Genomic DNA, 23,045 nt, shown 5'->3' on the forward strand with positions numbered 1-23,045 from the left:
AGAGCTTCCAAGACAGCAAGGTGATAGACATGTCACCAAAGGTACCTAATGTAGTCATAAAACAATCTTATGCCATTACTGGCCATTTAAATAAGCTGATCATATATTTTCAGAGGAGCTTTTACTATTACCAATCGATATTCTAAATAACATACATGCTCTGTCACCCAGAAACTGCACTTCTGACAAACTCATGCCATGACAGTACCTGTTCAAGTATGTATGGATATGTATAAAGTGTTCATTGTTCTATTATTTGGGTTAGCCTAAAAAAGAGAGACCCCGTGCCAGACAGTAGCAGAACATGAGCCATGTTGTGATACACACACAAAGGAATGAGGAAAGTAATGGTGAGAGGGCTTGGAAGATTTTGTTGAGGAAAAAAAGCCACCGAGAATCACATTATTTTATCTTTTAAAATGATCTGTACAAACATATACCAAAACAGTACGAATCTGTGCACATTTGTCCCTGTACTTGTTTCCTCCAAGGCAGGAGGGGAGGTAGCGAGGTGGGAGCTGTTACTTTGCATTCTCTGCACGTCTGGTTTTATGAACAAGCATGTACTCCTTCCGTGACTTTAAAGAATCAGTACAAATCTTTTCAAAGGCAATAGAATGTGACAAAAAGCATTCCCAGCAGGCTGTGCAGAGGTGTGTGTGTTCCCTAGGAGCTAAACAGGACCTGCCGGGCCATGCAGCACCGCATCGTAGAGCTCATCTCCCGCGTGTCCAATGAGGAGGTCACTGAGGAATTACTGCACGTCAATGACGACCTCAACAATGTCTTCCTCCGCTATGAGAGGTGGGGGCCAGAGTCCTTTTTTTTTTTTTTTCCACTTGAAAAGATTGTTGCCATAACAGAGAGATTTCTTTCATAAGCAAGGAGGAGGGAAAGAAAGAGAGCTGGGAAAAGATTAGAGTTGGAAAATACTCATCAGAGATGCTAATTTGTTCCCCAGATGACAGAGAAAATGCTTCTTGTTCTCCTGAGAACTGAGCAGCAGGTAGTTGATGTGCAGAACTCAGCTCTGCCCTTTGTAAGCCTCAAGCTGCTCTGCCTTTTCCCCCAGCACCCCAGCCGCAGGGAGGTAGAGCTAGGACTAGGGAAAGGAGGGGTTGTCTGGGCCTGGAGCTGCTACACCTGCTCCTTTGATGATCTTTTGAATTTGAAAAGGATTAAAGGGGGAGGGGACTCTACTAAGAAAAAGGATTTCCTCTTTTCCATCTTGAAAAAAAGATCTTTGTAAATGTCAGCCTGTCTGGAGTGTTGTGGGGAGAAGCAGGCAGGGTGGGAGTGCCAGCATGCTGCTGCTCCTTCACTGCTACTCAGGAGACACATTCTTTCAGTTCTTTCTGCAGCCATATCACTTTGAGGCATCAACCAACAAACCTGCAAATTCCTCTCCTTTTCCAAAGCATTTTTGGGGACAAAGTTCAACATGTCTCATCTAGTTTTAAATATGATGCTGATAAGCACAGCTCCTATCCCTGCTCCTGATGAATACTCTTTGGGCTTTCTTGATGACCCAAAGTCGGGACTAAAAAAGACCTTGAGTAGGCCCCAGAGGACCTGACAGCAGCTTGAATCCCGTGGAGATTTGCAATCTTGGCTGCTCTGTGCACCAGTTTACTGCATTGATTTGTCAGGAGAACAGGATTTGGCATCAATTAGGGTCAGAAGACAGATACTGTATTTGCACTACACTTTGGGAGCTTGAAGGTAAAGTGGTTGTCATGCCTACAGTAGTCTTAGCTTCTGACTATGTCAGTAGGGCTTGGTGGCCCTGTGCTCATCTGACAGATGAAGATACTCTGCTAGTAGGAATGTGCCCCCCTCCCCATCAACCTCCAGTGTATCCATCCAAGGACAGGAGCAGATCTGAAGGCCCTGGCTTAAAACCTACCACTCCCTAGTCTTGCTGCATGGTTTCCTCACACTAGATGGGCTTGGGTTTTAACAGTTAAAACACCTATCTTTTTTCCTATGGTTAGTAGTCTACTACTTGAGTTATGCTTCCATTTTTGCTGGCTAATTGCAGGTAAGAGTTATAGATGTGTCTGCCCCAGCTGGCCATGAATTGTGATCCTCAGGTCTCAGCCTTCTGTGTAGCTATTATTTTAGGTGTGAGCTACCAGAGCCCAGATTTGTATTAATTAATTATTTATTTGATGAGGTGGTGTTTTGTTGTTTGGAAACAGGGTCTTGCTATGTAGTGCAGGCCAGCCTGAAACTCATAATCCTCCTGCTTCTGTCTCCCAAATGCTGGGATTACAGGTGTGTGTCACCATGCCTGGCCAGACAAGTCTTTCTTAACATCATCCTAGACACACTAGCCAGACTGTACTTCCTGAGGATCCTTTGTCCCCAGGCACTTGATGGGACAATGGGGGAGGGGTAATGTAAAGCATTATACATCTCTAAAGCCTGATTTCTCTGGCTGTGGCTGGAAAATGTCACTTGGCAGCCTTTTTGCTCATGGCATTTGAAGCTTTTAAATATGATGCAGCACAGGGTCTACTGTCCCCCATGTGATCCTCACAACTGCTCATGTGGCTTGGTGTGACAGAAGGAATGCTTTCTGCAGTTGCCCCCATCTACAGCCACACATTCACTCTGGGTACAGGAGATGCCCTACTATCCTGACAGCCCCCAGATAGGGATAGGAAGCAGCCCAAAGCTCTTCACAGTTCCTGGTGAGCATTTCCTCCAGCTGTGACCAGAGCCCTGTGCCACCCTCTTCTAAGCTATTTCTGTTCTACCTGCTCCTTTCTTGCAAAGACTGAGCTAGGGGCATTTTAACCACAGAGCTAATTGCTCTCTAGCAGAGCTCTTTGAAGTAGGGAAGGATATACAGTTTCAGCCTGGTTTTATAGACAGATATATGGGATGCCTGAGGCAAAGTGGTTGGGATAACTGCTCCTCCAGAGGCCAGAGGAGCACCAGATGCTTCTGGTGGCCTCCAGGTCCCAGCCAACCCCTCCTCCCAGATATCAACTCAAGGAGCTGGACCCTCACATAGAGAAACACACCCTTCACAGGAACCTTGACCTCTCTTAGGTTCCCTGCACTCTTCATAAGATCATGAGCATGGCCAGCAGGGCTTTGCACACTCCTTACTTCTGCTTTCCCTTCTCTGTTAGGTTTGAGCGGTACAGGTCGGGCCGATCAGTTCAGAACACCAGCAATGGAGTAAGTGTCCTTCATACCTCCCCCATCTCCTCATGCAGCCCACATACACCTTAGAGAGCTACCCTAGTTGGGCCTCTCTTCTAGTTTGTTCCTTTTTAAATATAGGTTCTCAAATGCTTAGGTAGCTACAGGGCAAGCTCTGTTTAAAGGAAGACAGGGGGAGAGCTAGCAGGTACCCCAATGGGGTAGCAGGATACCTGCTTAAAGTTCCCTGGGCAGTCACCAGCCCGGTGACTCATTGTGCCTCCTGTAAGTGGGAAGGGGAGGAGACTAGGGAATGGGGCTCACTGGCAGCCTGGGCCCACTGTCGACCCTAAAGGTGGATAAGAAGTGCAACCTTGCATCTGTGTTGGGTAGTGATGATGCTTTTTCTTAAGCATAGTATAGCATAGGTCCCTACCTGCTTTTACCTCAGAGCCAACCCAAGGGTTTGAGTCTCACTGCCTATCTCATGTCCTGACAGGTACTAAATGAAGTTACTGAAGACAACTTAATAGACCTGGGTCCTGGCTCTCCTGCTGTGGTGAGCCCCATGGTGGGGAGCACAGCACCCCCATCTTCCCTTTCCTCTCAGCTCGCAGGCTTAGGTGAGTATCTCAATCTCTTTCTCTTTTTTGGGAGGCTAGAAGAGAGCCTTTTGGGAAATCCATGTGAAAGTGTTCTTGAGTCCTGGCCAAATGTATCACCTTCAGCTCCTTAATTTCTTACCCTAAATTTGAAGTTTAAGTCTGTGTTGGAAAGCAGAGATAGGGGAAGTTCTAGGATTTATAAGTTATTAACTTATTTATTTGTTTGTTTGATTGTTTGTTGATCATAGGGCTTGAAATCAGGGCCTGAGCACTGCCCTGGAGTTCTTTTGCTCAAGGCCAGCACTTCACCACTTGAGCCACAGTGCTACTTCTGGTTTTTCTGGTGGTTAATTGGAGATATGAGTCTCATATACTTTCCTGCTCTGGCAGCTTCAAACCATGATCCTCAGATCTCAGCCTCCTGAGTAGGTACAATTAGTACATAGCCACCAGCACCTGGATAATTGTTCCTTTAAAAAAAAAAAAGAAAAGAAAACTACTTTGTTTTGGTGAAATAATCTCTGAGCTTGAAGTGATATGTTTTTCATTATTACCTAGGCTGAGGATGACAAAATGGTTTCTCCTCACAAGCTTCTTAGAATACCAATTGAAAAGGATGCTAAAGCCACATCAGGGCCTTAAAAAAATGCATCTGTGATTGATTGGTAATGTCTGCAGTGGGTTGGAAAACAGGAAGTAGAAGCACTAACTTAATTGCCCTCCTCAAACTATACCAGCAATCTAAAGTATTCCATTATCTGAAAAAGAAAAACTCTAGTTTTCCATAGTGAAAGTATGCATATAACATATATACATATACACATACATACTTATATACATATAAATTCATATGTATATACATATGAATATATATTCATTTATACCAGAGGATACCAATTTATAACAAAAACTATAATATTGACATACTAACAAGCATGAACCTCAAAATTCTTCTACCTTGCTTTTTCTGTTTTTTTCTTAATGTTTCTCTTTTCAACTTAATTTCAGCTGAATTAACCATTTATTTAGTAGTCTGTTAGTTGCTGTAATTCTAGTGTTTCAATACTTCCTGTAGCTGTAGCCATTATTTACCTATCCAAATATGTTTCTTTGCCTTTAATTCAACCAATCACCAGAGCTAATACCTAAAATTTAAAAAAAAAATCTGTTACCTCCCTTCTTAAAAATGTCTTGAAGCTGGGCGCTGGTGGCTCATACCTGTAATCCTAGCTACTCAGGAGGCTGAGGTCTGAGGATCTCAGTTCAAAGCCAGCCCAGGCAGGAAAGTCCATGAGACTCTTATCTCCAATTAAACACTAGAATACCAGAAGTGGTAGTGTGGCTCAAAGTGGTAGAGTGCTAGCCTTGAGCTTAGGGACAGTGCCCAGGCCTAGACTTCAAGCCCCACGACTGATACCCCCCCCCCAAAAAAATGTCTTGAGGCTCCCCAGCCATCTCTCTTCTGCCTTTCTAGCCTCCTCTTTCACTCTTCTGTGAGTGTTGGCATTTCATATAGCCTGGCGTTTTAGACTCTATTCCTTTGTCTCTGTTTTTCCCTTCTCCCCTCAGTATAGCCTTACTCACTTTTGTGTAGACTTCAAGTCTCTCTCAACTCAAGAGACAAACACTGGCCAGGCACCAGTAGCTTGCACCTATAATCCTAGCTACTTAGGAGACAAAATCCGAAGATTACAGTTCAAAAGACAGCCCAGGCAGGAAAGTCTGTGAGATTCTTATCTCCAATTAACCACTACAAAGCTAGAAGTGAAGCTGTGGCTCAAGTGGAGTGCCAACTTGAGCAAAAAAGCTAAGGGGCAGCATGTGACCCTGAGTTCAAGCCTCAGTACTAGTGTATGTATGCCTCCCCCCATCCCCAAACACAAACCCACACATACACAAAGGAAAATATTGAAGTACTACAGCACAGGTATGTCTCTTTCCTACCTATTCAGTTATTTAGTGAGATCCTGAGCCAAAAAACATGTCGAACTCTACCTTGATCTCCTTGAGGTGTGGCTCTGAACATGGCAAGTACCTAAAGGGTATCTGCCAAATGAATGAAGCCGAGTACTGGTGGCTCACACCAGTAATCCTAGCTACTCAGGAGGCTGAAGTCTGAGGATTGTTGTTGAAAGCCAGTTGAAGCAGGAAAGTCTGTGAGTCTCTGATCTCTAGTTAAGCACCAAAAAAGCCAGAAGAGCAGCTGTGGCTCAAGTAGTAGAGTACTAGCTTTGAGCAAAAAAGCTCAGGGGAAGCTCCTGAGTTCAAGTCCCAGGACCAGCACAAAAACAAAACAAATGAAAGAGTAGCCCAAGTCCTTAGACAGTGTGATTAAATGAAGATGGAGCACTCTGACAAGGTCCTACTGGGAATGGTGAAGTGTGGTGGCCCTCGTCCTTGCCTTCTCGCTGCCAGTAGCCTCCCTTCTAACTTCAATCTCTTGTTTTTCTCCTTGAGCAGCCTTAGGGGCAGTGCCTGTCCTGAGTTCCCCCACCCAGCCTGCTCTGTCTCAGGAGTGCTGAGAATATCCTTGTCCCCCTGTAGGCCCTTAACCCACCAACTGAAATGCTGGCCTTGGAGCCCACCACCTGGTTCATAATTCACATTTTGTTCTCACCTGCCTCTTGTTTTGTTGTCACAGACTTGGGGACAGAGAGCGTCAGTGGCACCCTTAGTTCACTCCAACAGTGCAATCCTCGTGATGGCTTTGACATGTTTGCCCAGACCAGAGGGAACTCCTTGGCAGAGCAGCGTAAGACGTATGTGGGGCCCCTTCCAGTGGCTATCAAAAGATATCGGAGGGTGAGGGAGAGTGGACCCAGGCCTGGTCCCGGGCCATCACAAAGAAGCTTTTTATTTAACAGATCCAAGACTGCCAGGAACTTTAAAATATAGCTGTGGGGACTTGGCATTCACTGCTGGTTTTGAATGAATTCCAGCTCCCCTCCTTCCACTCTCCTCTGCCCTTAGGGCTGACTGTGATGTCATTCTTCTTTCAGTCACAAGAGACTACATTTCTCTCTTCCCTGCCCATGCTATGAATGCAGGCACTGCCTCGCTCAAGCTCCTCACCTTCAGGAGAAGTTCAGGCTTGGGAGGCTATGGCCAGACAGTGACCCAGAGATTTCTAGTAGTAAGATTCAACTGCCTGCTGGGCGAGGTAGTGCATAGCCATAATTCCAGCGTGTGAGAAGCTGAGGCAGGAGGACCAAGAGATTGAAGCCAGCCTGATCTATAGAGTGAGATTCTATTGCAAGCAAATAAAAAGATTCAGCTTTGGAAATAAGTGGTTAGGGCAGAGGCTTCTCCAGCAATAATTCTGGCAAGGATGAGCCATATGAAATTAAAGGAGTTGATTCAAAAATATACAAACCTCTATGTCTTAGGCATAGAACATGCTTTGAGCTTTCTGTTTAGCCTAAAGGCGGTTGCTGCTTATAAAATCAGAATTAATATTACTTTGCCTTTATGTAAACCCCTCCCTCTGAGGAGTTTCAGGGCACATTTGACATCCTGCCATTGAACTTCAGAGAGGGCCCTGTATTGTTATTCAAGAGAGAAACCTTGAAACATACAATATCTTAGGTCCCAGAGGAGTTGAGTGGTGAGCTTGTGCTAAAACCAGCCTCCTTGCTTCAACTGCATGGAGACAGCAGGAACCCTCAGCTTATACCCAAGTCCAAGGTCACACAAGATGCCAAGGGATAGAAAGTAATTACAGATCTCCACCCCACCTCCTGAGATCAATGGGGGAAGAACTAACATCTGTTCCTACCACTGTTCTCTAGGGTTACCTACGAGGATCCCCAGGCTGTTGGAGGACTCGCTTCTGCATTAGACAGTCGGAAACAGAACTCGGAAGTGGTAGGTCTTCAACTGTTGTTCTGCCCAGAGTCTTCAGGAGGGAAAGGCAAACCATTTGGCAAAGCTGGCTGGAGAATTCGGCACTGCCTGCTTATGTAGACAGTCAGGACATGCTACCATAGAGATACTTAGAGTACCTGTGTACCACCAAGTAGTGCCTCATTGAGTCTCCCCACACTCTGAGGTGACACTCCTGTAATATGCACGAGGAAACCAACCCAGGGAGGCAGCAGACAAACCAAGGGACAATCAGAGCAGAAGCACGTGGGGATTCTACCCTAGGTGACTCCAGCTTCATGGCTCCTGTTCTTCTATGAACACATAGGACTGAGACCTCACATGTTACAGGACCTTGGGAGTACGCATCACCCTCATAAAGAAGATGAATGCTGATCTGAGCCACTCTGATGACCAAGAGCCAATGCTAATAGAAGGTAGTTTGGTGGTCAGGACTTGTTTGGGGAGCTAGAGAGGTTGGAGGAGGATAGGAGGCCGCCCTGGAAAGCTCCAAGCTTGGAAAAAACAAAGCCAAGTAGGGAGACACTTGGAAGTGAAGGATAGCATTTGCATCCCCAAAATGCAGCCAAGGTATCTATACAACTTCAAATCACAGAAGGGTAAAGCATTAGTGTCTAATATTTCTTATGAGATTTTTCTCTGTGAGCCTGACTAGAGATGTATGAGTGCATCCATGTTTGCTGGACAGGGAGGAGGAGGGTTGTCATGACAGCTGGAACTCCTGCCGGGACCCCCCCCCCCCCCCCCGCCCGGCCTGGCTGGAAGGAGGCAGTACCTACCCATCTACTGGACAGGAAGGTTTGCATAGGGCTGTCTCTTCCCAAATACCAGTTCCTTGCCTCTTGCAGTCCTGTTTTAAATGGGCCCAGACAGGCTGTCTGGCTTCTGCCTGATGTCATGGGAAAGTTTGCCCATTGGGAAAGGAACTCCCAAGCTTGCCCAGCCAACTTGATCTGAAGACGTGCATCCTTTGCACTTGTCACCAGGGGGCGCAGAAGAACTGGCCAGCTGCCTTGAGTTCGTTCTCAGCACCCTACTCTTTGCCATCTATACAAGTCATAGCTCATTTTCTCATTACCTAGACTGTCCTCACACCTAACCTGGCATTAGAGAGCTAGGCCGAGGTTTTCCAGCATACTTCCTTGTGAGGGTGCCCCCCTCCTGCCTGGCCCTGGCCTGGCCTGGATTAGCTTTATCCACCAGCCAGGCTGTTTGCTGTCCATTCTGGCTTGCTCCTGAAAGGAAAATTGTCCCAGAAGAACCACAGACCATAGACAAAGTCACATAGAGCAAAAGAGTTTATTGCCATCAGGACCGGCAAGGCCAAGTTCCCACAGAGGAGAGGAAAATGGCACCTGAACTCTCTTTTAGGGGGGTCTTTATACCCTCATGCAACTAAGGTGGGAGGTGCTCCGCCTGCCCCTCAGGTAGCCAGGGGCGGAGTCACATTGCCAAGGACAGAGCTTATGGGTCGGGGGACATTCTATAAGCTTACAGCTCCATCATGCCAACATGTGTCCTGCCTCACCCCTGCTCTTATCAGTACCCAGGCTTGGGTCCAAGTCCAGGCGATGTGGATGACTTCTCACCCTTTACCCTTTGAGTATGTGGCTTGGCCTGGCTCCTTAATTTCAAAGGTCTCGATGACTCTAGCAGGTTTGCCCCATGGTGGTAGGCAGATTGTTTCTCTGGTTACTGCTCACTGGGACTAGGCACAGCCTCAGCAAGGTGCCTGTGTAGTGTGTGTCTACACATATATCCTAAGGCTGTCTTGGTTCTTCCCAAGCCATGTTGACCTGGAAAAGAAAACTGGGCCAAGAGACAAATTGAGAGCACATAAAGAAGGAGAGCATGTTGTACACTCACACCTCCACAATAAGATCCTATCACATCAGCTGTTCCTACTATAAATATCTCTACCACTTAAAAAAGGCAGTAGCCAGGCACTGGTGACTCACACCTGTAATCCTAGCTACACAGGAGGCTGAGATCTGAGGATCTCAGTTCAAAGCCAGACTGAGAAGGAAAGTCTGTGACATACTTATCTCCAATTAACCACCAAAAATCTGGAAGTGGAGCTGTGGCTCAAGTGGTAGAGTGCTAGCCTTGGGCATAAAAGCTCAGAGACAGCATCCAGGCCCCAAGGTTAAGCCCCAGGACCAGCACATAAAACATTAATTAATTTAATTAAAAGGGAATAGAGCTAGGGATGTAACTCAGTGGTAAACTTCTTGCCTAGCATTTTCAAGGCTCTGGGTTCCATTCCCAACACACAAAATTAAGTAAGTAGGCAATAAGAATATACCCAAATTCAACATTCAAGTCAAGAGTTTAGGAAAAGAACATACAGACTACCAGAAAGAAAAGAAAAAAAATGTAGGAATAAGAAAAATGTAGAGGGTCTGGGGATATGGCCTAGTGGCAAGAGTGCTTGCCTTGTATACTTGAAGCCCTGGGTTCGATTCCCCAGCACCACATATACAGAAAATGGCCAGAAGTGGCGCTGTAACTCAAGTGGCAGAGCAAAGAGAAGTCAGGGACAGTGCTCAGGCCCTGAGTCCAAGGCCCAGGACTGGCAAAGAAAGAAAAAGAAAAATGTAGAAATAGTTTTGTATAACTGAATTTTTCCATGGGATCTCTTGCTCACTCTGGCATTCCTAAATGCTTGAGAAGCAGCCTAGGGTAACTTCTTGCAATCTCAAAGACTTTCCAGATGTTCAGTAGTATTTATTATCCTGATGGAATTCATGGCTACTAAACCTTTCTTCTCTTTTCCAAGCAGGTAAGAGGACATTTCCTGGGTGGGGGCTGGGGAGCATCTGGTCACATTTCCTTACAGAAATAATGGTCAAAACTGAACAGTGATTTTTCTGTTTCCACAATATGTGCTATGACTTCTTTATCATGGGTCTTGCTGTGACTTTTCTTTCTGGGACTTTTCTGTCCTTGGCCCAGCAGAGAGGGAAAGGTGGGGACTCTGACCTGGAGCCCATAGACAGCTGGCTCATGTCCCAAGGAATGGTGAGGAGCCACAGCTGAGCAAGTCCGCTGCCCACCCCAGCCCCTTACCTGTGTAACAGTGCCTTCCTCTTGCCACCTGCCAGGCCCTTGTGATCACATGGGATACAGTCGCACTCGCTCCTTCTGACAGGGGTGCCAAATTTCCCCTCCTATCTGTATATAATCTTCTAAAGCCTCAGGCTTTCAGTCCCAGAAACACCTCTGGGTTTTTGCTGAGTCCCATGGCCCTGGGCTATAATGATGTGTTATGCTAGCAGGAGTGAGGGGAGGGCCCTTCCCTCCTCTTAACTATCTCTAGAACTCTGGCAGTATTCATTTTTCCAGGATAAGCACAATCATTATGGCTTGTGCTTGGGGATGGGGCCACCATTGTAAGGGAACAGACTCATCATCTGGATAGTAGATGAAGCCCCCTCTGGCCTAAAGGGAATTTGGCAGTCCTGGGCTTGATGGGCTTTTATAATGGTTATTTATGTTCACTTAAGCTCCTCAAAGGACTTGAGGCCTCTTATAGAAATATACCAACTGTTGAGGTAGAGTAAGAAGACAAAGTTGGGAGAACTTAATTCCCTAAGCACAGTTAATTCTTAAGTAGAGGTACTTTTGTGGAATAGAGCCCTGGGAGGGACTGTCTTACTACCTTACCTGCTCAGGTAGTCCTGGGCCAGATGGATAGCCCTGGGTGAGATGATGACCTTGTCCTGGGCTGTCTTGGGGTGACCACTTCACCTCCAACATAGAGCCAAAGCTCCAGGTACATGTGGTGGGTCCAGAGTGAGTGAGGATGCAGAGAAGAGCTGGTGACAGACAAGGATGTATGGGCCTCTGCTTTCCAGATGGGTGGGATGAGAAAGACACAGGACCACCCCAGGGCACTGGCCAGGATGTGGTCAGGAGAAGGGCCAAGACAAGCAGGTGTCCAGGTAAGGCAACACAAAGGCCATCTGTCTATGTAAGGCAATATTACTCAGGCCACCACAGTTACATCAGCAGCACTCTCTCTCCTTGAATGAGAAAGCAGTGGTTCCTGCATCAGAAGCCATTCCTCAGAAGGTAGGCTGGCCAGGCCCCTCACAGGCTTCTTCAGGAACAAAGTAGGCCCTTACCTTACAGCAGGTTCCTGGAAACTGTGTGTACTTCACTGTCCAAATTGGGAAGATCCAGCCCATGTAATCTTGTGCCTAATAATCCTGCAAAAAAGGATACTGCCCTTCAAACTACAGAGTGTGGCCTTGGCAGTTAGCATCTGCCTCTGCCCACACAGGCTGCCTCCCTACTGCCTGTCCTCATGTAGTGCTCTAGTCTCCAACTTCTCAGAAATAAACCCAACTAACATCTAACCTGGTGCCTCACCCTCCTGCCTGCAGTTTTTAATGATATTCAAGTGATTAAAATAATGTTTATTAATTGCTTCGCCTTATTTCCCATAGTGTAGAAACCTTGAGTCTTTGCGGACTTCTTGAGTACAAATTCTTACATGGAAACTTTTTGTACTATTGGTTGAGACCAGAGGCTTCTAGACACTTCCCTGTGTTTGGCTGGCTGAAGTGTTAGAGGGTGAGTTCCACAAACCCTCAAAGTAGCACACATGCACTGCACCCTTGCTCTCGTCACACTGAAAATCAAATGGGTAGGTCTTCTTGCTGGACTTGAGTCTGTGGGAATCCATGGAAGAGTGCCTCATTAGGGCCTTCCTCTCTTGGGACTTCAGCTGTGTGGATATGTAGCACAAAAGTTAGGTCCATTGCTAGCTGAACTAAAACAAGTTCTGTATGAGCTAGTGCTGGGCCAGCGGCTCATCCTTCCCTGGTTCCCTGGCCCCTGAATCTCTCTGCTGCTTCTGGTTGATGGTCAGCTAGGGGCAGCTCCTATTTTCAGGCTGGAGCTGAGAAGATGTCCTGGTGAGAACAAATATAAGTCAGAGCAAGAGCAAAAGTAGGTTTGTGAAGAGAAACCTATTGCTGCAAAACTTAGCTTAAAGTTAGGACTATCCAGGTCCCTCCTACACAGTAACCCTAGGAGACTCCCAGACACAGCACAAAGAGCACTGTCTGTGCTGATCTGATGGCAGCACCTCTTCTCAGCCCTACCTACCCTCCAGGTAAGAACCAACAGCAGAGCAGTTGCCTACTATCCAGATCTGAATCTGCTCCCCCAGCATGTGAGTGGCCTGTTTCACTTTGACTAGGCAGATAGAGGTTACCAGGGCAATCACCCTGTTATTCTGGCTTCTTTCTTCACAAGATTCAACTTTTTCCCCACAAAATAGAGCTGTACAAGGCCCTCAGTGCTCAGTTCTACAGAGCATTGAGGGCCTTGTACATACTAAGCAAGCACTCTACTACATGAGCCTTGCCTTTATAGTCTCTCTTCACATCTTTCTTCCTTTTTTGTCTCCCTTGTCCAACATAGTCTTCTTCAGACACCTTGAGCCAGCCTGCCACTTGGATCAGTGCCCAAGACCATGCTAACCATGGTGTTTCAGAGCCAACAGGCCGCCTAGGGATCTTCTAGGCCAGTCTCTGATCTAATAGATTGATGCTGAGGCCCCCCAAGTGCCTGAGGACTTGTCTAAAGCCACAGGACAGAGATGCTTAGTCCCCTAAGACTCGCACCCTTCTCTATCCAGGGCTCTTCCCTTTCCTCCAGCCTAGAAAAGGGAGCTCCTCCCTCTCAGCCTCTGTTATATTTTCATGTCAGTCTATGTTTGGTCTGAGTCTCCTTGCACCTGCATGATTAGAAGGGATTTGACCCTGTTGGAATACTTAAGACATCTATTGACCAGAACAGATTTATGTAGCTAAGGCTTTACATCCCTGTGCAAGAAAGTCAGTCCTATCTCAGCCAGTAACTAGCACCCTGGCCCCTCAGAGCTTCATGCTCTGAGGCTGATGCCTTCACTGTAAAGTTAGCTCCAATGACCTGACTTCCCTGGGTTGTCTGCATTAGGAAACAGAAGCACCAACCTGGAAACCAAGGGATTCTGGCTCCAGGAGTGTTGAAAGTGAAATGCAACCTTATAAATCACCCTATTCCACAGATGAGGAAACTGTGCCCGTCTTTTTACCCACAGATCTGAGGCTTCTTATGTCAGAAGAAGCTGGAACTACCCAGTGAAGAAACCTAAGGTTTCTTCAACCCAGTGAAAGGTCCAAGAGAAGCAACTCACCCCAAGCTTCCATCAGCGAGAGGTGTGGCCCAGCTGGAGCCCGGCACCACTCTCACCCACGCTCTCCCTCCCATGCTTTACCTGGCTCCCAGACTTGTCTGGAGGGTGCCATTCCACATACTACACATAACTTTCAAATACACTAGAAAAGAGAGCAACAGTGTGAGATGGTTTTGGTTGTTGTTTTGTTTTGCATGACATCTGTCAAGATTAATCCTCCAAGAAGAAAATTTAAGTATGATCTCATGCCCAAGAATTTATTTTTTACCTCACTGGAAATTAAAACCATGTTAGGCATGTATTCTGCCACTGAGCTATACCAACAGCCTCTATTGTTTAACACTACAAAAAATTATAAGAAAAAAACTAAAGATTTTAGATCACTTACTGGATTTAAAATTTTTTGTTATTATTAATTTATTTTTCTGGTCCTGGACTTGAACTCAGAGAGCCTGAGTGCTGTCCCTGAGCCTCTGTGCTTAAGGCTAGTGCTCTACCACTTGAGTCAGAGTGCCACTTCTGGATTTTTCTGAGTTCATTGGACATAAGAACCTCACAGACTTCCTGCCTGGACTGGCTTTGAACTACAGTCTTCAGATCTAAGCCTCCTGAATAGCTAGGAGTGCAGGTGTGAGCCACTGACAGCTAGCATTCCTTAGCCTTTTGAGTTTGGGCATTGCTGGTGTGTGCCATCACACCCAGCTTCTCTTAGAGGCTTGTTTCAAATTTTGGCAACATATCAGAAAAGAGGCTCAATGGTAAAGTTTGCCTAGCATGCACGAAACTCTGGGTTCCATCCTCAGCATTGCAAAGGAGACAAAAAAAAAAAAAAAAAAGAAGGGAAAAGCTCAGTACATGGAGTCTCAATTTCTCCTGGGTGGTCCATGCTGCATACACATAACAAAGGAAGACCATGCGAGTGTGCTCTAGCAGCTAGGGGGTTGACTGAGCCTTGGTGTTAGGACTCAGCATGGCACATATCCTCTCTGAGCCAGGCATGATTTAGAGGCATCAAGATCATGAAAACGGCATCTTGTTCCAGGAATGTGTCAAGGCAGAAGGCTTGCCAGCACGCATCGGCTAGCGAGCTGCACCCGCTGTGTCCTGCTGCTTTTTGACAGGGAAGGTGGGTGCCTGCCTTAAGCACTATTGGCACAGCCATAGTGCACTCATGCCCCCACCCTGAGTGAGTAGTCACATACTATATCCTTAGGATTCAAAACAGGGTGGTAAGAACTCGCAGGAATGTTTTCAGTTCAACAGTCTGCAGTCCCCCAGAAAGTCAGAATAAAATGGCAACATAGAGAGATGCTGCTTAGTCTACAGTCAGTGGGTAGTTTGGCATTCTGAAAATATTTATGTGACTGCCCACGTCTAGTTGCAGATAGGGCACAGAGCAGGTCCAGAGCCTGGGTCCACAGCTCACAGAAGGTGGGAGAGGCTCTCACAGCTCTGCAGGCACCTGCTCAGGCTGAGCATGCTCCACCTGGGGGTCCCCAAACCCTTCCCTCATCAGAAGTAGATGTCATCCTCCAAAACTAGTCAAGTCAGAGCTGGCCGTAGGAATTTTCTGTTTTTCCTTTGTTAAGGCTGAGTCATTTTTAGAATTAGCTTATACTAAGGCAGTTTTCTTACTGCTTATTTAAACTTTATCCTTACTCTAGGTCATGACATTGGGGTATAGCTAGCAGTAGACACACACTAGCTTTTCTTTTCTAGAAATAGTAGTCAAGCACAACACTTCCCTCTTCTCTGAAGGTACCTCCTTGGCCCAGGATAGGTAAGGAGGCTGGTTACCCTGATTAAGGACCATCCCCTCATTTGTCTGGGCTGGGTGCCAATTATTTCATTAAAGTAGCTTCTAAAGGGTTAAAGGCCACCTTCTTATCACATCATATTTGACAACAACACAAATTGTTTTAGTCACATGAATTTTTAAGAATCTCTGCCTGAGGCCCAAAGTCCAGGTAGCAACTTCTAGGGCATCTATTAGGTTTGTGGGGGAGCCCTGTCACCTCTCTAGTGCCCTGACCACTGCTCCCAGTTCTCAGTGAACTTCTTTTCTTTGACTGCAGGAGACTGCTGTCGAAAGTAGAAAGCATGAGACTAAAGGAAACTGTTGCATTAAGGGCTACTGTGTGATTTTAATTTCCCCTGAGGAGACACAAAAGACTAAAACCTCACAGTCTCTTTTGTCACCAAAGCCTTCCTTTTAGCAGTGAGGCCTTGCCGTTCCCTTTGTCACTAAAGTCCTCATTTTAGCCACATTTCTATTGGTAGTACAGCAGGCCTCCTTTCTGTCAACCATTCCATACCCAACCCTGGGGAGCCCAAGCCTCTGGCTCCTCCTTCCACTTAGAATTTAATCCAGACAGATAGATTTGGCAACCTATTCAGTGAGCAGAGTCCCTGGTGTCTTCCAAGGCTGGTGCTTATATCCCACTCTGGGCATGGGGGGATGAGGGAGGCCCCTCTTGGCTCCTAGAGTTACTCCCTGGGCTGGGCAGTTGGTTCTCCTGGGCTGTCATGACTATGACAAGACCTGCACATTCCTGAGAGTAGAAGGTGCTTTGTACCTGTGATTACAAGGGGAGATACATGTAGTCAAAAAGTTATCCATATCAAGAACGTGTACTGCTGCCTTCCTTGCCGTGGGCCTCTGCTTCTTACTGTTTGCCACCTCATTGCTTTCCTCACCTGCCATTTCACATGTGGCTGCCCTGTGCTGCCCTGCGTGCCATGCAATTGTGGTTTTTGTTTTTTTGTTTCTTTTTCTGTGTACATTTTGGTTTCATTTGGGGGTTGCTTTTTGATGATTTATTTTGTTCCGCTGTTCTGTCTTCTCCTGCCTGGCTGTGTGGGGGCTGCCTGGCCCCGCTGCTTGCCGCCTCCATAGATCCCCGTTTCGCAGCCCTCTGTCATGGACGACATTGAGGTGTGGCTCAGGACGGACCTGGTGAGACTTGACTTTTATACTTTGTGTGTGGGGTGTGGCAAGGCAGAAGCTCTTCTGAGGAGGGGTGGAGGGTGGAGGGTCAGGCCCACCACAGCCTCCACAGTGCATATAGCCTCAGCCAGGGGTGTTGTGGAGGACTCTTGGAGGCCAGTGATGGGTGGGGCTCAGGACACAGTTCCTTATCCACACAGCCCTGCACAGGTGTGGGCAGGTCCCTCCTGACATCCCACTGAGTGGGAGCAAAGCTGCAGACCCAGCGGCCGCTGATGCCTTTGGATTGATTTCAAGGAGGTGTGTGCTTGGGAGTTAGGGAAGTATTTTTATTTGTTGGTTTTTGTGTTCATTTTTAAATTTAATTTTTCTGTTTTATTTTTATTTCATTTTATATTTTGCAGTGCTGGGGACAGAAGTCATGGCATTGTGCATGCTAGGCAAATGTATCTCTGAGCTAAGTCCTCAGTCTTTTGTTTTTTTAATTGTGAAATACATACAGAGATGAATTGAGAGGTTTTTTGTTTTTTGTTTTTTGTTTTTCACTGTCATTCCCTTTCCCAGTATCTTGTAGTGTTTGGGGTTAAAAAACAAAAACAAAAACCCTTCCCCCAAAGACTCCATTCTAAGAAACATGATGAAGAGCTAAGGATGTTATACATTTGAAAATGGCTACAGGTTCATCCCTCTGTTCCTTACAAAGCTTTCACTCTCAGTAACTCTGGGATGGGAAGTAGCTAGCCAGTGGCCAGTGGCGAAGTTTACTGTGGGGAGATACGGTTTTCCTAGAATCATGGGCTAGTTGGACTCTTCTCAGATCTAGAGACCCGGGCTGGTGACAAGAGGACAGAGGCCTCCAATCAGGGTCTCTCCCTGCCACCTTCCTGGAAGACCAGCCTTTCCACATACACTCACTGGCTAAAGGAGACAGCCAACCTGGTATCAGTAGAGAAAGAAAGTACCCATGACTTTTCCTAATGGATACTCAGAAAAGAAATCACTTCCTTCACAGAGGTGGAGCAGGAAGTAACGAAGCTCTCCCTTTTCAAAGGACCAAAGACTCAGAAAGGAGAATCCTGTCCAGCAAAGTTCCCAGCAGGCTCCCTTCAGGAGCTGGCAGGAGGATTAGGGTCTAGACCACAGGAGAAGGCTCTGTTCATGCTTCCAAGAGACAGAGCTCCCACTGCCAAAGCACCAATTAGGGCCAGAGGCGGGCCAGCCAGGCCCCAAGCAGTCCATAGCTATTGCTGTGGACAGTGTCTTCCCACAACCCCACTCTGGCAGTGAGCAGACCTGCACAGAGGAGCACATCTGGAGATGCTGGTGGACCTCAGCCTCCCGTGACTATCCTGGCTTCTGTCCAGAGGGTCAATGGGTAGGGTTTTATCCTCACCCCAGGAGAGGGACCCAGCTTACACTTTTTTATTTTTGTTTTTTGCTTTTCTGGGGGATCAAAACCTACAACCTGTTTGGTTTTGTTTTCCCATTCCCCTGTATCTTTTTTTTAAAAACAAAATTTCTGCTTCTGATAAAAAGAGCCAGTATTTTGCTATTATAAAAACAAAGTTTTAGCCAAGTGCTGGTGGCTCACGCCTGTAATCCTAGCTATTCAGGAGGCTGGGGTCTGAGGATCGCGGTTCAAAGCCAGGAAAGCCCAGGAGACTCTTATCTCCAATTATACACCGGAAAACCAGAAGTGGCGCTGTGGCTCAAAGGGTAGAGTGCTAGCCTTGAGCTGAAGAGCACAGGGACAGCACCCAGGCCCAGAGTTCAAGCCCCATGACCGACAAAAAAATAAATAAAATAAAATTTTGTTTGGGCAACCCAGGAGTGGTAATGGGTGGGCAGAAGGGGCTGGGCAGGCAAGGCTGGGACAAGCCCTAATGCTGCTCTGTCTGCTCCTCCAACAGAAGGGTGATGACCTGGAAGAGGGTGTCACAAGTGAAGGTAAGCCGAGCCAGTGACTTCGCAGGCCCCTTTGCTCTCCCCTCCTAGGCTCTGGGAGCTACACAAGTATTGGCTTCCCTCTCCATAGAGCCTCTGTTGCCAAAGTCTTTATGACTGCTAAATCCCTGATCGGTGGCCTTCAGGGCTGTGATGATATGGGAAGTGACATCTTCTCTCATCTCCTTTAAGGGGAAACAGATCAGAAAGCAAACAAACAAACATGTGATTCTTCACTGGGAAGAAGAATAGTAGCCACAGCTTGCCATCCGGGTCCCAACCCTGGTGCCCAGGTGTAGCTCAGGCACAGGCAGGGGCAGCACACTTCACAGGGTCTGCAGGATCTCATTGATGACTAGGCTGTGAGGAGCGATGTTTGGTCTGGGCCTCAGTTGATGAATCTGGTGGGAAGAGGGGGCTTATTTCTCCATCTGGTCCCCCTTTGCTTCTGACACCCCTTGCATCTCTGTTCTGCCTCCCCACCTGCCTGCATCCCACCTGACTTCTGCCCCAGTCTGCGAGACTCTATGGACAGTTAGGTCAGGTAGAGATCCAGCAAAGAACTCTCCCTCCCTCCCTCCCTGGCCTTATGCTGATTTGGGAAATAATGATGTAAGTCCTGGATGGGGCAAATTCTTTGGGCTGTGTTTTCCACAACTTTTTCCTGCAAGGCCTGTGGGCTGTCAGATCTTTTCCCCATCAGCAACTTCAGGTTGGGCTTTTTGCTTGCCCTGCAGGTAGACAGGGGAGAGAGCAAGAGGGCTGACTTTACTGAGACTGGTTCCCAAGCTGGAAAGGCACAGAATCACTGGTTCTAACTGGCAGCTTGCCCTGCCAATCCTGCCTCCAGATAGAGGGCAGCTAGGGCAACATGGTGCCCTCTCTAGCTACAGGTGGAAATCTCCTGCTGAGTTGGCCTCAGTGGGGAGAATAGAGCATGCTCCAGAAAACAAAGAGCCTGTGTCTCCCACTAACCCTGCCCCTTGCCTTGATTTATATGGCAGAATTTGATAAGTTCCTGGAAGAAAGAGCCAAAGCTGCTGAAATGGTTCCTGACCTTCCCTCGCCCCCTGTGGAAGCCCCTGCGCCAGCCTCCAACTCTTCTGGTCGGAAGAAGCCAGAGCGGTCCGAGGATGCCCTCTTTGCCCTGTGAGCTGTTCTGTGGTTTGCCTCCCTTGAAGGCAGGTCACTGCTGGTTCCCCGAGTGGACACGGGCACTGGCCACTGCTCCCCAGCCCCTCGGCCTGCGCACCTGTGTCTCCATGGAAACACCACTGTGTTTGCTCCCAGACCTCTCCTAGTCAGGACCAGCTTTCGTCACCTTCTTTTCTCTGGGCGGTGGGACAGTGGCAGTGCAGACAGAGGCCCCTCCTTCCCCTACCCCCATGGGCTCCTTTGGCCTTGGCCAGGAAGAGCCAGTGGCCCAGCCCCAAGAAGGGCATCCCCCTTGATAATCCTGAGCAGAGTATCTGAACTGTCCCCTTCATCTCCAGTAGAGATGGGTCAGGCTCCAGCCCTGCCACAGGTGCCCACCTCCTCCTGGCTCAGTGGCTTTCCTCAGGCATGCTGCTCCCCTGTGCTCCTCTCTTCCAGAAAGGGCTTGGTGTCACATCTCTGGAAGAGCAAGGCTCAGTTGTGCCCATAAGCTTAGTCTCCCTCCTTGGACTGGGTGTCACCTTGTGACACACTGTATTGGCACTTTAGAGGGCTCTGTGGGTTGCCAGCTCCTTCCTCATGCCTGTGCTAGTCAGTAGCTAAGTCTGGGCCCAAAGGTCCCAGAAGGACCTTCGGCTCTTGATGTAGAGACAGCCAAGGGCAGTTGGGAGGCAGCCTGCAACCTGTAAACTCCAGCCACATGGCATGCTGAGTAGCTAGCTCTACTACAAACTAACTGGCCCCCATGGATACCATACACATAACCCCACACCTGACCCTGGTGTTGGAGAAGATTGTGTGAGAGGCATGGCTCTGGCATACATGGGAAGATGACGTGCGTTTGCTGCAGATGTACCATGCCCATACCACTGGCCTGGTCTGTAGCAGCCCCCATTCCCAGGCCCTGCAGCAGACAACTCTATACCATGATGGAGGTTCCAAATGACTGAGTGGCTAGAGTGGCTCGAGGTTCCTGTTACCCCTCCCCCCTCCCCCCCCCCAGGGGCTTCAGCTTCCTTCCCAGCTTTCCTGAAAGAATGATCCCTCCCACCTCATATGTCCCCCAGCCCTCACTTTCCATTTGAAGGCCATAGCCTAAGGCTAAGTAGATGGGGGCTGGTGACACCTGCTCCTGTTCTGTATCCTGGCTGGTGTCTTTTTGACCCTAGGCAAGGGACTCATAGCATTGGCCATGTCCTGGTCCAGCTGACAGCCCCTTCTTTCCCTAAGCTGCCAGTACCCAGAAAACAAAAATGCTGCTGCTGTAGCAGCCACTCCTGAGTCTCTGGGCCTGCTTGCTGTCCCCTCTGGTACTCACTTCCCCGGGTACCACATGTTCCCCACCCATGATGAGATCAGCCTGCCCCCCCCCCCATCACTGCCAGAGCTCAATCCCATCAGAGAGAGGAGGCCAGGCTTTGAGGGCCAAGAGACCAGTGCAGCACTTTATGAAGCTCTTATAACCAGGAATGCAGTGAGGGCTGAGGGCAGGAATGGTCCTGCCCCAGGACTCCATGCCATCTGGGACTCCTCCAGCAGCCTCTAGAAGGGAAACCTGCATACTGGGCCCATCTAGCAGGACCAGTAGGGGATATCATACTCAAACTGCAGAGGATACCCAGGAAGCACCTCCCCACGTTCAGCCAGCCTGCTTCCTGTCCAGTCCTCCGAGCATCTGCCACACCTCCAGCTCTTGGCCGACCCAGGCCCCTCTCTCAGCGCCTCTCAAGGGCAGAGCCCCTGAGGCCAGCATGGCTGTTAAGACCTGTGATGGGAGCTGGTTGGGTCAAGCTGCAGAGAAGGCTGCTGGAATGGGGGCCTACATGCCCTGAGAGCTGGTCCTTGCAATCTGGTGGGGTGATCCTGTGAGGGTCAGAGCCCACTTCTGTTAGTCTGCTGGAACTGGGCCTGTAAGTGGTGGAGAGCCAGGCCAGGGTCTTCTGAGGGAATAGGTAGCCTCCCTGCCTATACTGCATAGAGAAGAAGGGCAATTCCTGCAGAAAGCAAGGCTGTGATAGGGACCTGCCTGGAGTCAGGGGTCCCCAGCAAAGCTGGTCTTAGTACCGAGGTCTAGAGATGTTCCCATCCCCTGACTCCAGCTGGTTGGCAGGGCTTAGGGAAGCCTAGTTCAGGCAGCAGGTACTGGAAGTCTCCTGTGAGCTGCCAGTAGGCCATTAGCCATGAAGACAAGAAACTCCTGCCTTCCCGGCCTGGAACAGCCCCTCTGGTGGCTTTCACATACCTCTGCTCACATCCTGTCCAGAGGTAGCTGCCCTACCTGCAGGCTGAGGCCCACACCAGAAGCAAGGGCAGGCGCAGGGGCCCTGAAGGGGCTTTCCTCCTCCCTTATGGGTTGTCCTGTCCTGAGGCCTGTGATTCTTCCTCCTCCTCCATGTAGGGGGCACAGCCCTCAGGCCTCCAGCTTAGTAAGGAAAGGAGCGGAGCCAGTTGGGAAAGCTGGACCCGGGTCTGTGCAAGCCATCACCCTCCATAAGTGTTAGAAATCAAGATACAGTATGTACTTAATTACACTAAATTATTGCTGGGATTCCTCATAAGCACTAATTATACCTGATTATAGGTTAAAATATTTATTTTGTCAAAATATTTTCTTGGGGATATGTTTAACCTTTATTTTGTTCATTGTGTGCTGAGGTGTGAAGAGTAACCATGTCCTCCTGCCTACCACTTTGGCCAGTTGGAAGCAACAAACAAAAGTCACTGTGTACAGTTTGACCCGGCACAGTGGCCTCTGGCCACACAGCCACAGAGTGGTCCCTGCCCAGGCCTTGTGCAGGTGGACTGTGGCTGGGCTGAGAGTGACCTGCTTGCTTCTCAATACACATGGGACAAGAGGGTTGCTGCTGGCCTGGGCCAGAGGGAAATGTGGCTGTCCGTCCTGTCTTTCTGTCTGTCAGCCCCCTCTGTGTGAGTGACTGTGCCTTGGCTCACTGCCCTTCCCCTCCCTCCCCCAGGCTCTCAGGCCTGTGTTCTCACTGCAGCCCACTTGGAGGCCAGAACCCATCCCATGACAGTACTCTGCAGCTGGGAGAGTGGTGGCAGGCCTCTACATGGCCCAGCCATAAGGGCTCTAGCCCTCATCTTCTTGCTGCTGTGTGTCCCCTCCCCCTATGCTGGCCCTGCTACAAGCTCTCTTCTGATATGG

At 48.3% G+C, this 23,045-nt stretch overlaps 1 protein-coding gene and 1 long non-coding RNA gene across 5 annotated transcripts in view; one reads left to right on the top strand and one right to left on the bottom strand.

Annotated features, from left to right (window-relative positions):
- Positions 1-22,841, top strand: part of Tom1l2 (target of myb1 like 2 membrane trafficking protein) — a 139,069-nt gene extending 116,228 nt beyond the window's left edge. For 3 of the 4 annotated variants that reach the window (XM_048366143.1, XM_048366146.1, XM_048366145.1), the window contains 9 exons: positions 671-804; positions 3,144-3,192; positions 3,656-3,779; positions 6,403-6,520; positions 7,550-7,625; positions 10,599-10,664; positions 16,730-16,789; positions 18,691-18,727; positions 19,729-22,841. In XM_048366143.1, coding sequence (XP_048222100.1) covers positions 671-804; positions 3,144-3,192; positions 3,656-3,779; positions 6,403-6,520; positions 7,550-7,625; positions 10,599-10,664; positions 16,730-16,789; positions 18,691-18,727; positions 19,729-19,877 — 813 coding nt within the window. In that variant the 3' untranslated portion in view covers positions 19,878-22,841. The remainder of the gene's footprint in view (positions 1-670; positions 805-3,143; positions 3,193-3,655; positions 3,780-6,402; positions 6,521-7,549; positions 7,626-10,598; positions 10,665-16,729; positions 16,790-18,690; positions 18,728-19,728) is intronic. The other variant, XM_048366144.1, reaches the window with a different exon arrangement.
- Positions 7,413-8,870, bottom strand: LOC125365875. The gene is made up of 3 exons (XR_007213748.1): positions 8,681-8,870; positions 7,710-7,712; positions 7,413-7,427 (listed from the first exon to the last, which is right to left on the bottom strand). It is a non-coding gene; the product is annotated as an uncharacterized LOC125365875 (long non-coding RNA).
- Positions 22,842-23,045: the final 204 nt, after the last annotated feature.

The sequence above is a fragment of the Perognathus longimembris genome, chromosome 17 (genome assembly GCF_023159225.1).
Source record: "Perognathus longimembris pacificus isolate PPM17 chromosome 17, ASM2315922v1, whole genome shotgun sequence".
Classification (NCBI taxonomy): domain Eukaryota; kingdom Metazoa; phylum Chordata; class Mammalia; order Rodentia; family Heteromyidae; genus Perognathus; species Perognathus longimembris.